Below are 14,308 nucleotides of genomic sequence, written 5' to 3'. Positions count from 1 at the left end.
TTTTCCCTGTGAGGGTGCTGATACAGCTTGCCAAAGGCAAAAGGGACCCTAGGTACACCTCTGAAACTTCCTTATACAGAGTCATGCTGGTCCAACTAGCTCAGTGGTGCAGACACTGACTGGGAGCAGCAGCAGCTATCCAGGGTTTCCCAGCCCTATATGGAGACACCACTGGGCTTGAACCTGGGAACTTCTGCAAGCAAAGCAGGTACTCTTCCACCAAGCTATGCATCGTCCCAGAAATATAAAAGTACGATTCTGGTCCTCATGGTTCTGAATAAAGAACTGAAACAGGAAGGGAGAAAGCTGCCTTATATCTCAGCATTAATTATCTACTCTGGCTGGCAGCAGAGCTCCAGGGTTTCAGGCAGGGGGCATTCCCAGCCCTGCCTAGAGATGCAACTGGGGTTTGAGTCTGGGAACTTCTGCATGCAAAGCAGGTGTCCTGTACGTTGAGCTACCTCTCTTCCACAGAGGGACTGCTCCTCCTGGGAAGGCTATTACTGCCAGGGCGTGTCCACTCAGTCGCTGCCCCCCACCCACCCACAAAGCTCCTTCACCTTGCATATTCAGAGCAAAGCAGTTGTCATTATTGGAGGGGGGGAGCACCCAGTATTTAGTATTTCCCAGTTTATCTCCAGTAAAGGTTCACTGAGCACGTGGATCTGCCCCTGAACTCCCCCATCCGTGGGAATTTTGGGGTGGGGAGGGCATGAAGCGTAGTTGAAACGGGAGGTTTAGAGGAGGGTCTACGTTTTCCCATATGGAGCTGGGGTGCATCTTCAGAAGTGGAGGTCTGACCATAGAGAGCTGTTCTCGATCTGGGGGGAGGGGAAGTCTTTCCAGACACCCTGGACCCCTGGTAAGCCCCCTTCCCCTCCCTCCCAATGCATCCACCCACCCGATCCAGCCTCACTTTCCCTCTGTTTAGTCAAATTCACCCCGCCTTGGCTGATGTCACATCCTGCTCCGACAGCCCCCCCCCCTTCCCAGTCAGTGCCTTGCAAAGCTTCCTCTCTTTCTCTCTTTTTCTTATTTTTAATCCTTACTTTAGCCCCCCCTTCTTTCCTCCTTCCTCCTCAACCCCCCCCGCTTTTTTTTCCAAGGCAAACTTTTGGCAGGAGAGAGAAAGGAGAAAGACACACCATCCTTTGGGGTTGGCTTGAAATCCTTCCTCTCCGATGCTTTTCCGATCAGGGGAGCCATTGAAACACCCAGTGGGGGGGAATCATATAACCAGAGACCGGGAAAGGAAAGAGCTCTGAGAGGACGAGAGATAGAGGGGAACTGGGGGGCGCATTGCCAGAAATAGAGGAAGATGCCCGGGGCCGCTGAAGCTGGTCGCTGTCCCTTCCCAGGGTGGTGCTGAACCTCCTCAAGAGAGGCAGCGAAGCATCCTTTGCAACGGACTGCGACGGAATCCGGGAGCTGAAGAGGCGGCGGCAGCAGGAAGGAAGAGACCCCCACCCCACCAAGCCCCGAGGACGAGGCGGCTCAGTCTATGCCCGAGCCTGGAGCCCCCCGCAAGAGCCATGCGACCCGCCAGCAAGCTCCTCAGCCTCCTCTTCCTCCTCCTGATGGGCACAGAACTCACCCAAGTAGGTGCCTTTCACCCTAACGTCACCCCATCCTTCCTTCCCCCTCCCATTAATGCCATGCACAACCAACACCACTCAACACACAAACACACACACACACACACACACACAAAAGCACAGAAGCGTTTCAGCTGTCCCTTCTCCACCGTTTCCCCCTCACCCCACATTTCCAAACCAGCATGCCATTAAAGGTCATTTTATTTTCTCCTCCTTCTGTGGGGCGGGGGGGGGGGGCTAAAATTGGTCTGGAGAGGGTGGGGATGTCTAAGGCTGATGTATTTCATTTGTGGAGAACCGCTGCATCTTTGGAGATCAGATGCCTGAATGCTCCCCCGCGCGCGCACACAAGCTGCAACTTCAATTAAAAGTTGAGGTCCTGCCCCAAAGGGCAGAGTCCCTTTTTGTCTTGTGCTTTCGCACTTTTCGTTTGGGGCGAAAGAGTGGGAAGGAGAGGAGACTGAGGTCAGCGGTGGCAGGAGCTATCCAATGTCCTGAAGACGGGTGCTGGGTGCTTCCCACACCACCCACAATCTTGGGAGTGGTGCGGAGCAGATGGGACGCTAGGAAGGAAGGGAGGGAGGGAGGGGGGAAATGGGGGCGTTGCTTCTAGGGGAAGCCTCTAAAGGAAATCTGGCCTGGCAGATACTTCTCAAGTTACTTAGCAAGAGGATAAGCCAGGAGGAGATGGGCATCCAAGACTTGAAACTGAAAAAAGAGCTGCAGACCTCAAAATATCTATTATTTCATAGATTTCAAAAATTGTAGAGTTGGAAGGGACCCGAGGGGTTTTCTACTCCAACCCCCTGCAATGCTTCTGACTATGTATGCTTCCAAGTTCAGATTCTACAACCTGTGTCTTTTCCTACCCTTTCAAGAAAAATCAAAGGAAGTGGAGGGTGTTGGGATTTGTAGAGTGGTATTCAAATGCCACTTGGATGTTTCTTGCTGGAAGAGTGTGGGAGCCCTCCCCCCACCTTCACTTTCCCCTCCCCCAACCAGGTAAATGAGTCTGCAAGGGAGAGAAAAAGATGACTTTTTTCATAGGGAGTTATTTGCTTTTCTTCAGCCCGTTTTTCCATCCCGTGTTGGGGTGAGGGCATGGTGAGAAGTCCTCTGGATATGCTGTATCCAAGCTGTGTCTAAAGAGAGAAAGGAAGGGAGTAAATAGGAATAAGAATAGGACCCTCTCTTAAAGAATCCCTGTTTTCTACTCTGTTCAGAGGGGGAAATCCTGCCATTTTCCTGCCTTTTACATCCCTTCCCTTGTTTCCCTGCCTGGTTTCCTTTGAACCTGAAGGGAACACATCTTTAAAACTGCTTCCAACACAGGTCTTTTAATAATACAGAGGACTGGTGGCTAACTGGGAGGGTGTTAGAAGGATGTGGGTTTAAAAAATAAATAAATCAGGCATGGGGAGAGAGAGTTTGGGAGTGGGGAGGTCTGGCTTGTGGGGGGAGGCTGAAGAAGGCTTGCACCTGGCAACCAAAATTTCGGTGTGAGTGTGTGGAGAGAGAGGGGGTGATCATGCCTATTAAGGGAAACTGCGCATGTCCCAGGGTTGGACAAAGGCAAGGGTGAAACGGGAAAGACTTGCCCTGAAATTGACAAAGAGCAGCTGGTCTGTTAATGTGCTGAGACAACACTGTGCTAAAGTATCCCTGCTGAGTGGTACAATTCTCTATCTCCCACCTACCCCCATAGATGAATAGGGGAGGCATTTCTTTCATGGGGTGTCTCAAACTGGTAGCTGGTGCCCCTTCCCTACCCACCACCCCCACCCCTCCAGTGTAGCCCATACTCCTCCAAATTGCATTTATGATCGGAGGCACCTGTTCTTCACCCCTCCCCATCTTTTGGTCAAGGACAATGGAGGCATTTTTCAGGGAGAGAGGGAGGGGAACAGGTCCTTGCATTCTGCATCTGGACACAGGAATAGTGAGGAGAGAGGCAGGTGGGAAAGTAGATGAGGAGGACAAATGAGACAGGGACAGGCTTCACTCAGCATCACTCTCAGGTTTATTGCATATACCCCAGAGACGGATGGTGGTGGGTGAACCAGGTGGCAGAAAGGGCATGGCTTGTCTCCTGTGTCCTGAGACTGATGGTGGTGACAATAATAAGAAATCAATGATTATGCACACATACACACACCATGCTTAATTGGGGAAGGGCCATGGCTCAAGTGGCAGAGCACCTGCTTTGCATGCAGAATGTCCCAGCTTCAATCCCCAATGGCATCTCCAGGTGGAGATGAGAATGTTCTCTGCCTGAAACCCCGAGGAGCCGCTGCCAGTCAGTGTCTAACTCAGTACAAGGCAGTCTTCTGTGTTCCTATTCAAATTAGTCTTTTACTCAGAACCATGACTCTTAATTTATTAGGGGGGGGAGGAGAGAGGGCCACACAGCTCAGTGGCAGAGCATCTGTGTTGTATGCAGAAGGTTACCCCATTCCTATTTATTCAGAACAATAAGGACTAGGTTGTTACTTTTTGTTTAAGGGAAGGGCCATAGCTTAGTGGCAGAGCATCTTTGCATGCAGCAGGTCCCACGTTCAACCCCCAATGGCATCTCCAGGTGGTATTGCCTGAAGTCCTGGAGAGCTTCTGCTGCCAGTCAGTGTAGACAATACTGAGCTACATGGACCAATGTTTGGACTCTGCACAAAGCAGCTTCCCTTTAACTGAATTATGATTTGATAAATGCATATCCAGGGATTAATATTAATGTTGTTGTTATTTCCAAACCAGAGCATCACTGATGATGACCACAAGTTGCACAACAGTTTACGGTACTGAAAACATGTTACAGGGATTCAGTCATCCTTACATAACAACTCTGAGAGGCAGTTCAATATTGTTGTTACTTATCCCCTACAATGCAGGCTGAACAGGGGGGTGGGGGTGGCAGATAGGCCGAAATGAATTTATGGCTGAGGTGAGATTTGGAGGAGGGTGTCTCCTGGTCCTCTGTGCACTCTTTGCCTGAAAAGTGCTGGTGTGGTAATGGTGGCATTGGAAAGAAAGTCTCTGAATGTGTGGGTTTCATTCTCCTGGCTTGCACTGCTCCATTCCCATTGCAGGCCCACTTCCAGCATCCTGCAGACCTCCTGATAAGACTGTGTCTGCAGGGTGCCTTCTCCTGCACAACACAGGGGTTGGTTGGAGATGTAGGGGATTTTTATTTGTTTATTTCATGAAATTTATGCACTGCTTAATTTTTTTTTAAAAAAAACAACCTCAATGTAGTTCCCCCCCCAAAAAAAAAATAGGCGAATAAAATAACCAATAACAAAAATTAACAGTAATTTAAGACTTCCAAAAAAAGTTAAAATAACAGTAGGGTAAAATCAGATTAAAACTTGGAGCAACTTCCAAGTAGGTTTGTCTAAACACAAATGCTTTTAGCAGGTGCCGAAAAGAGAAGGTGAAGATGCCTGTCCAATTTCAATAGGCAGGGAGTTCCAAAGTGTAGGTGCTGCGACACTAAAATATCAATTCCTTACAAATGCACAATGGTTATTATGTGGCACTTGTCACAGTGACAGTTCTACCCATTACAGCAGTCAAGTGGGCATATAGGAGGGATGATGTGATCTTTTGGAAAATCTGCATAAGGCTTTATACACCAATACCAGCACCTCGAACCTAGCCTAGATTTATTGTGTGAATATTGTGTAATGGATTGGAAGCCATGGTAGTGTGAGCTTCCAGGAGAATAACAAAAGTTCCTGTCTGCTATAGTTGGTTGTTGGGCATGCAAATAGATCTGAGGCGAGGGCTGTGGAAATATTTCCACTTCCACAGTTCCAAGTTAGAAGCAGCAGGACGATGTTGGGAGCTCACTTCTGGAGGAAATGCTTCTCTCACACGTATTTCTGACCATACATCTGACTGGACACAGCTAAAGCTTCTCCAGGCTCCCAGTTAAATCCTGGTGAATATAAGGGTATAGGAAGATTAGATAGATAGATAGATAGATAGATAGATAGATAGATAGATAGTCCATTGCTGTATACGGCAACTTTCTAAATTCTATTGTAATCTCACCCTTTGTCCAGAACAATGAGGACTGGAACCTTGCTTTATAGAGGTGAAGGGCCACCGCTTAAAGGTAGATAAACTGCTTTGTGTGAAGAAAGTCCCAGATGGCAGTTGCCCCAATTGCATCTCTAGACAGTGCTGGGGAAAGGCTCCAACTTGAAAACCTGCAGAGCTGTGGCCACTCAGTGTGGACCCCATGCTGAGCTAGATGGACCAATGATCTAACTCAGTATAAGACAGCTTTCCTATGTTCCTGGGAAGGGCAGTAGCTCAGTAACAGAGCATCTGCTTTGCATGCAGAAGATCCCAGATTAAGCCCCTGGCATCTCCTGGTAGGGTCAGGAATTTCCCCTGCCTGAAACCCTGCTGAGATGCTGCCAGTCAATGTTGACAATTCTGAACTTGATGGACCAAGGGTCCTATGTTCCTGCTCCTTGCTTTGCTAACTCAATGCTATTTGATTTTTGCAAAGGAATCTTCCTGGGCTGTTCAAATTGAAGCTCTTGCTCTTTCACCACCTAGCCCAGTTTCTAATTCCTGGACTCTGCAAGGGTTTCAGGTTTCCATTAATCTTGCTCACCTGACACACACAGTCCTCACTAATGGCTTTGTTCCAGACTCCACCTAGTCCCCATTGCCTGCAGGATCTCATTTATATTTCTGTGCCAAATCTACATTTCCAATTCCTTCTCCTGGCCTCTCTCTTTCTCCTCCAAACCACTGTCTCCCCATCCCTGCTGAAAACCAGCCCAAGAAAGGCATCATTGACCTTTAAGGAGATATAATGTTTTGGTCCATGGGGAAAGGTTTGTGTTTGTCCATGATGGCTCAGAAAAACAGTGTTCATGGCTAAATGCAAGAATATGCATTCTGCTTTCGGAGCCAATGGAACAAATGTTGCAACAGCATAGCAAAGGCACCGGGTTGACCCAAAGATTGGGGGGGGGGTGATGCATGTTGCACTCATGTGACATCATACATGTCTCCCAACACTATGCAGGCCAGACCGGTGCATCCTAGCAGAAAGCTGGACCAGCCTGTGTGGTGTAGGGAGACACCACGCAGGCCGGTGCAGCCTTCCACAAGCCTCACTGGTCCCCATGGTGTCAGAAGATGCTGCAGGGGCTGGCACGACCTAGCACGAGGTCGCACAAACCTGTGTAGCATCTCCCAACACTGTGCAGGCCAGTTCAGCCTTCCACTAGTGTCAGGAGATGTTGCACAAGCAGGTGTGACCTTGCATCTCCCCACAGTATCTCCTGACACTGTGCAGGCCATTGCAGCCTTCCACTGATGCTACGCTGTGCTCGGCTTGGCAATTCGGCCTTCTTCACCCTCTCAGTATTTGGGGGACTGAGCCCCCTGCTAAGGAATATTGAGGAGGCTGATGACACCTCCACCCCCTAAAGTCTACAGCACATGCCTGAGTAGAGTAGGAAGATCAGCTCATAAGAGCATAAGAAGAGCCTGGCTAGATGGCCAACAGCCCATCTAGTCCAGCTTCCTGTTCCCACAATGGCCAGCCAGATGTCTCTGATAAAATGGTGAATGAAAGCAGATCAGAGAAGGATGAAATGGGAAGTGGAATTAAAGAGGACTCAGAAACTTTGTAGAACAGTATGAACGATTGCTAAATTAGGAGGGCGAGGTGGTAAGAGTTGGAGGCAACAGATGGTAAAATGGAAAAGTCCTTCACACAGGTGTCTCAAGGAACGGAACAGCCAAATGGCGGAGCTGTGATGTTGGGGGAGTGGAATAGAGCCATGGATGGAGAGATGGAGAGACATTCTGAGCTGGCAGAGATAGAGTTGAGAGGGAAAGGACTCTGTGTACAACTTGGAATGAATTCAGAGGGGAAAGCTATCAAACCTCTGGCACTTTTCTTGGAAAAAATAATGAAAGAAGCATAAATGGAAGGGATAATTTTTAAAATCAAGATGTAAAACCACTGCAAATACAACAGGAAATGGGAAAGGAAGATACAGATTTGGGTGCAATCTAATTAATACATAATAAGTAAAGAACTATGGAATATAATTTCATATATTATCACAGCGGGGGGACTGTTTTGTGGACAAGGCTGGAAGGAATTGATTTGATTAGAGAAAATCTATTGCTGGCATTTATTAATAATTATTATTATAAATATATTCTTGGACTTTATTGTACAAAAAGGAAAATCTGTTTTGTGTGAAAGGGAAACTGTCTGGGTCTGAAGACTGGGAAAATATTGCCTAACAGAAAGTTGATTGGTTGGGTGTCATTCTAGAGTGAATATTTTGAATAATTTCCTTTATGTAACTGACAGGTGGAAAATTGGAAATCCTTTATATTTTCCTATTTTTTGAGTTTCCTTTTCTCTCCCCCCCTCTGTTTTTGTTTTTATTTAGATTTGTTTCTTTTATCTTATTGTAATCCCAAAAAACCTGAATAAAATCTTATTTAAAAAGCAACAGTGATGAAAGGAACCAGGTTCAGTCCCTGATAACACGCAGCTAAGGCTACGGAAATAAAACCCTGGAGAGCCACAGCCTATCAACAGTACTTAGCTAGACAAAAACAATGGTCTGACTCTGCCTAAGGATGTTTTCAAGGTTCCTATTTAATTCAGCAATTCATTCCAAACTAAGGGCCACAGCTCTCTTGTAGAGCACCTGCTCTGCATGCAGAAGGTCTTGGATTCAATTCCTTATGGCATCTCCAAGTGAGGCTGGGAATGTCCCCTGCCTGAAACCCTGGAGAGCTGCTGCCAGTCAGTGTAGGCACAGTTGAGCTAGATGGACCTGGGGTTTGACGCGATATCAGGCAGCTTCCTTCCTTCCTACTTAATTCATCAGGTGGAACAGAATCTTCTTTAGTTTGGTGGTCAAGGGCCATAGCTCAGAGGTAGAGCACCTGCTTTGCATGCAGAAAGTCCCAAATTTAATCCCCAGTGGCATCTCCAGGTAGGGCTGTGAATGTCCCCTGCCTGAAGCCCTGGACAGATACTGCCAGTCAGTGAAGACAATACTGAGCGGGATGAACCAGCGACCTGACTCAGTATAAGGCAGCTTTTTACATTCTAGATTTGTTCTATTCATAGCAAGTCCATGACTGAGCTGGGTCTTTTCATGCTTTTGATTGCTTTATTCCGACCTGTTCTCTTATGAGGTGTGGGAACCTATAAACTGAGACGATGCACTAAACATGTCGGTAATGAGTAGCACTTAGCAAACTGTGTGCAGATCACTTTGCATTCATTATCTTAGTAATCTTTATAGTAATCAATTATGGTAGGATGTGTTTGGGGGCCTTTGCTTTATTTTGCCACCCCTTCCCCTGAATCAGACTATTTCATTCCATTTCTCATTTCTCCCGTCATAACTTTATTCCCAACCCCTGCCATTTCTGCATCAATATGCAAAAAAGAAATATCCCTTGTAAAGCTTTGCCTGTGTTTTCACACACTTCTCTCCTAATATGCCCCCAAACATGTACATTTTTGCAAGAAATTTTCCTTAATGTAATGTTACATGCCACCCCAATCTCCATGAGTGGAGCAAGATTCCAGGGATTGCAAGCAGGGCCAGATTTAGATTTGATGAGGCCCTAAGCTACTGAAGGTAATTGGGCCCTTTATATGTCCAGCTGTCCTTTGTCAACAACAAATTGTTGTTTTGTGTTGAATATATGCTATATGGTAATTTATGAAACTAATAATTTATGAAATCCCCGCGACGGAGCTCCTATTGCTCGGTCCCTTCTCCTGCCAACCTAGCAGTTCAAAAGCACGTCAAAGTGCAAGTAGATAAATAGATACCACTCCGGCGGGAAGGTAAACGGGGTTTCCGTGCACTGCTCTGGTTCTCCATAAGCGGCTTAGTCATGCTGGCCACATGACCTGGAAGCTGTACGCCGGCTCCCTCAGCCAATAAAGCGAGATGAGCGCCACAACCCCATAGTCGTCCGCAACTGGACCTAACGGTCAGGGGTCCCTTTACCTTTACCTTTTAATAGGCATCTAAAGCCATTTGCACACAACAAATAGGAGCCTACACAACACAAAATACTGTTTCTGTGTGTAGGTTTTATTTCATTTGTTTTTTATCTTATATTTTGGAAATGTACATCCAGGGTTTTTTTCCTTTTTGGGGGGCGGAGACCTCCAAGAGAGTGGGGCCCTAAGCTATAGCCTGTTTAGCTTATACATAAATCCGTCACTGGTTGCAAGTGGTTTATTTACACATACATACAACCTGCGCCTAGATGGAGAGAGTGCAGGGCATTTTCATCCCAAGAGGGTCCTGTTTCTCTCATTGCTGTAGCCTCAGATTCCAAGAGACCCCAAACATCATGTCTGACCCTCTCTGCAGCATAAAACAGACTGCCTGACTGCATTCTCTGGGCCCCTCCTGCTTGCAAAAGGAACACTTCTTTTCCTATATTGCTTACCACATCGCCCACTGTAACCCAGGAAACTTTCCCCACCTATCTCTGGTATTGCCTTTTGCTAATTACCCAGAGCTCAGGGCAGGGTGTCCTCACTCATCGAGCTCTGCTAGGCTGGCCTGGGTCATTAGCACTAGCAGGGTATAGGGATTTCAAAGTTTGGTACAGTTTAATCAAACCTTGATTAATTCTAACTTTTACTAAATCCAAGAATTATTGGGGAGGATCTGGCACCCAGGAGTTTAGGGGATCCTTGCCCCCTCAAAACCTATAACATAAGCATTTTGGGTACACACTCTCCTCTAGTGTTGGAGTCAAACTGTGTTACTAGCTATACTCAGAGTAGACTCATGAAAAGGAATGAAGGAATGAGCTTAAATTAAGCATGTCCACTGCTTCTCTCTCTCTCTCTCTCTCTCTCTCTCTCTCTCTCTCTCTCTCTCTCGCCTTGATTTCTTATATCCAGTGTTAGAAACTGAGATATGAAACCTAGGAGCTAAATGGCACCTTAAACTTAGGTTATGGGCGCAACAACAGAATGTCTAGACACACTTTTTTATAACAAGAATACAAAGCTGAAAATGAATGAACTGCAGCTAAAATATTATGTTCATTTTTCGCATGGTCTAGTCCTTCCCCTGCCTACCCCCCCCCCAATATTCTTAAGAGGGTCTCTTCTCCAGTCTTCATGGAGTAGCTGGAAGAGGGAAGGCAGAAAAAGGTCCTCCTTTCCTTCCGCTCTGCTTATAGCCCTGCCTTTCCGCTCGAAAGAGCCTGGAGTGGCAAAGAACAGGCAATAAAATCATAATAAACATCTTTAAAACAATTATAGTGCAGATGCAGACTGGGAAAGATCTCCATTTCAAAGGCTTGTTGGAAGAGGGAGGTATTCAGTGGATGCCAAAAACAGTGCTTGTCTAATACCAAAGGGAAGTGAGTTCCAAAGGAAAGGTGCAGCAATGCCAAAGAACTGATTCCTTTCACTGTGCAGAACAGACCTTCTGATAAGATGGCATTTGCAGAAGGCCCTCCCCCACAGAGCACAGTAATTGACAGGGTGTGTAAGGGGTGAGACAATCATTCTGGCATCCTAGTCCCAAGCTCCATGGGGCTTTATGCACCAAAACCAGCACCTTGAAATTAGCCCATGGTCAGGTGTTGTGTCTACCTAGAGAGCCAGCCAAAAAGCCTCCTCTCTTCATCACCAACAGTCCAAGAGAGGGAAGGACAGAATGGATACAGGATTCAGCCAGGGACTAGAAAGAAGTGTGTGTGTTTTATAAGCAAAGTTCTGTTTATCTTGAGTGTAGGTAAGTAGATAGATAGATAGATAGATAGATAGATAGATAGATAGATAGATATAGATGATAGATAGATAGATGATAGAGATATAGATAGATAGATAGATAGATAGATAGATAGATAGATAGATAGATAGATAGATGATAGATAGATAGATAGATAGATAGATAGATAGATAGATAGATGATAGATAGATAGATGATAGATAGATAGATGATATAGATAGATGATAGATAGAGATAGATAGATGATAGATAGATAGATAGATAGATAGATAGATAGATAGATAGATAGATAGATAGATAGATGATAGATGATAGATAGATAGATAGATGATAGATAGATAGATGATATAGATAGATGATAGATAGATGATAGATAGATGATAGATAGATGATAGATAGATAGACAGATGATTGATAGATATAATTTCATTTGTGATTCCACACTTTTATGAAAGTCTTGGTGTTTTCTTCTATTCTGTTATGGGCTATGGAATAATGCAATAAACACAATTCACTCATTTGTATTGATTAAAAACTCTGGAAGCTCATATTGAAGAAGGTAATCTCTTGTGGAGAAATCCACTTCCCTTCAAAAGTGGCCCCAGATATATATATATATGGAGGCCCCTGGAACCCAGAGCGACTGGGTACTGAGATCTCCAGCCTCATCTTGGCATGCACGGGATTGTGTCGAGCACTCCCACTTTGTTAAGCAGCATGGAACCAGGTGCCTGGTGTTGTGAAAGAGGGTCTCATCCATGCAGGATTGAGCAGTGGGGGGAAAGGCTGGACTCTTTGGCCCTCCCCACAGCTCCCACCATGCCTGGTCATTTGACACAATGACGGAGTCCAGAAGCATCTGAAGGGCACCAAGCTCCCTGACCAATGTTAGAAGAGGGACCTTTTGATGCCTTCATGCTCCTAGTGGAGCACAGGGGGCCCTAAAAGAAGCCAGAGTGACTAGGGTCTCGTCCACCTCTCTGCTTGTCCTATGCCTAGAAAGCATGGGGTTAAGAGGGTTTTTTTTTGCTTGTCCCATGCTTTCTAGCCACAGGTCTGAGTGGTCTTTTCTGTTTGCCCCACTACTTTCCCCAGGAAAATCCACTGTTTATGACTGAATCAGAGCAAACATCAATCCATGGAAAACCCAACCGGCGTATGCTCTAATTCAGTGATAAAGAGTGGGTTTTCCCAGAGAAAAGTGACTGAACAAGTGGAAGTGTGGACGAGCCCTTAACCCAGGGGCAACAATTCAAATGGGCAAGTTGCATATTGGATTGTGGTGGACCAGTGGTGTAGCATGGGTTGTCAGCACCCGGGGCAAGGCAAGTAATTTGTGCCCCTAACCCGTGGATTTGCGCCCCCTAACCCCCAGATGTTGCGCCCGGTGCGGCCAGCCCCCCCTGCTCCCCCCACGCTATGCCACTGTGGTGGACTGGGTTCAGATTTTGCCTCTCTGCCACAGATCAGGCCAACCAGCTCCATATCTTTGCTGCTCAATCAATTCCAGCAATGCCTGTGGCTCAGATTGGGGGGGGGGGAGGAATAATCATGCCGCATGTTATTCCTTGCCACCTGGCCATAAAAGAGCAAAACAGATGAAGGCCATGTGTGGATCAGAAAAATTATCTACGAGTCCACCAAATTTGGGGTCCTCTCCAAACTGGCAGCAAGGATTTTTTTCCTGCAGCATTTTGCAGCAAAACCCCCCGTGTTTTGCAGTGCTCCACAAGCTGAGCAATTGATATATCAAACACGGGGTTTGTACTTAGCATGAACCCCGAACCCCGACATTTTGGATCATCTCCAAATGGTGCCAAAGTGTGAATACACAGCCAAGCAAATGAAATGGATGGCTTCTTGTTCATAAGCTAACCTTGGGCCCTCTTCACACACAGACACACACACACACACAGAGAGAGAGAGAGAGAGAGAGAGAGAGAGAGAGAGAGAGAGAGAGAGAGATATACCCCTCCACTGGTCAATGCCTCTTACGCTCTTCACCTGTCCAATTCAGTTCAATGGCAATTAGTTTGGCATCACTTTGCACAAGGACACTAATCCTGATTATGAGGACAGATAAGACCAGTAATAAATATAACCTGAGGCTGAAAATGACCTCTCTCTCTCTCCCTCTCTCTCTTTATTGGTGAAAGCTGAAGTTGGTGAAATGTGACATGAATTGGCTCATGAGATGAGGCAGCTACCTCAAGTGATGGACTGGAGGGTTGCCATTTGATTCTTCCTCCGTTTCCACAGGTATCCTCTCATCATGCTGATAACACACAGGTGCGGGGAGGAATCAAGGGCAGAGGTGCCTTAACAGGCAAGGCAAGATTGGGGCAATCATTATAATTTATAACATAGCATGGCGAGAGGCAGGCAGGCATGATATCTGGGACACACTCTGCTAGCAAAAATGGAAATTAGCTGCCAAACAGCAAATGAGCTAAGTTCAAGGCACTGCTTCAGTTTAGGATCTGGATACACTAATCGAGCCTCCTGTAGATGCCATCACCCCACTGGCGGAGGAAGAGGCGTGCAGGGGGAGTGCACCGCCCCCGGCAGTGCAATCCCAGCAGGGTGCCATTGTGGCTGCACCCCCACCTGCGCTTGGCGTCACACCCCTACGGGCAGCACACCACACACCCCGGACACGCGTCACATCCCTACGGGCGGCATGCTCCGCCCCCTGGTGCCGGAGCATGAAGCTCCGTCACTGCATCACCCCAGGATGTCCCTTATGCACAGTATAGGAATCAGGCCTTTAGTGTTGTGCTGCCTGCCTTTGGAATGCCCTGCCCTTGGGTGTTAGATATGCTCCATCTCTGCTGTCTTTTCGGCAACCACTGAAGACCTTTTGAAGAGCCTTTTAAGTGGAGATATTTCACAGTCTGCATGTGTACTGGAATTCTTTTTAGCATGCTTTTATTG

General features: G+C 46.7%; 1 protein-coding gene across 1 annotated transcript in view; it reads left to right on the top strand.

Moving 5' to 3' along the window:
- Positions 1 to 965: 965 nt before the first annotated feature.
- Positions 966 to 14,308, top strand: part of OLFM1 (olfactomedin 1) — a 49,301-nt gene continuing 35,958 nt past the window's right edge. The window contains exon 1 of the mRNA XM_083485226.1: positions 966 to 1,598. Within this exon, the coding sequence (XP_083341352.1) occupies positions 1,533 to 1,598 (66 nt within the window). The 5' untranslated portion in view covers positions 966 to 1,532. The remainder of the gene's footprint in view (positions 1,599 to 14,308) is intronic.

This window comes from Podarcis liolepis, assembly GCF_965112155.1.
Source record: "Podarcis liolepis genome assembly, chromosome: Z".
Lineage (NCBI taxonomy): Eukaryota > Metazoa > Chordata > Lepidosauria > Squamata > Lacertidae > Podarcis > Podarcis liolepis.
Note: the sequence above shows the minus strand (reverse complement) of the source record. Positions and strands in the feature narration are given on the sequence as shown.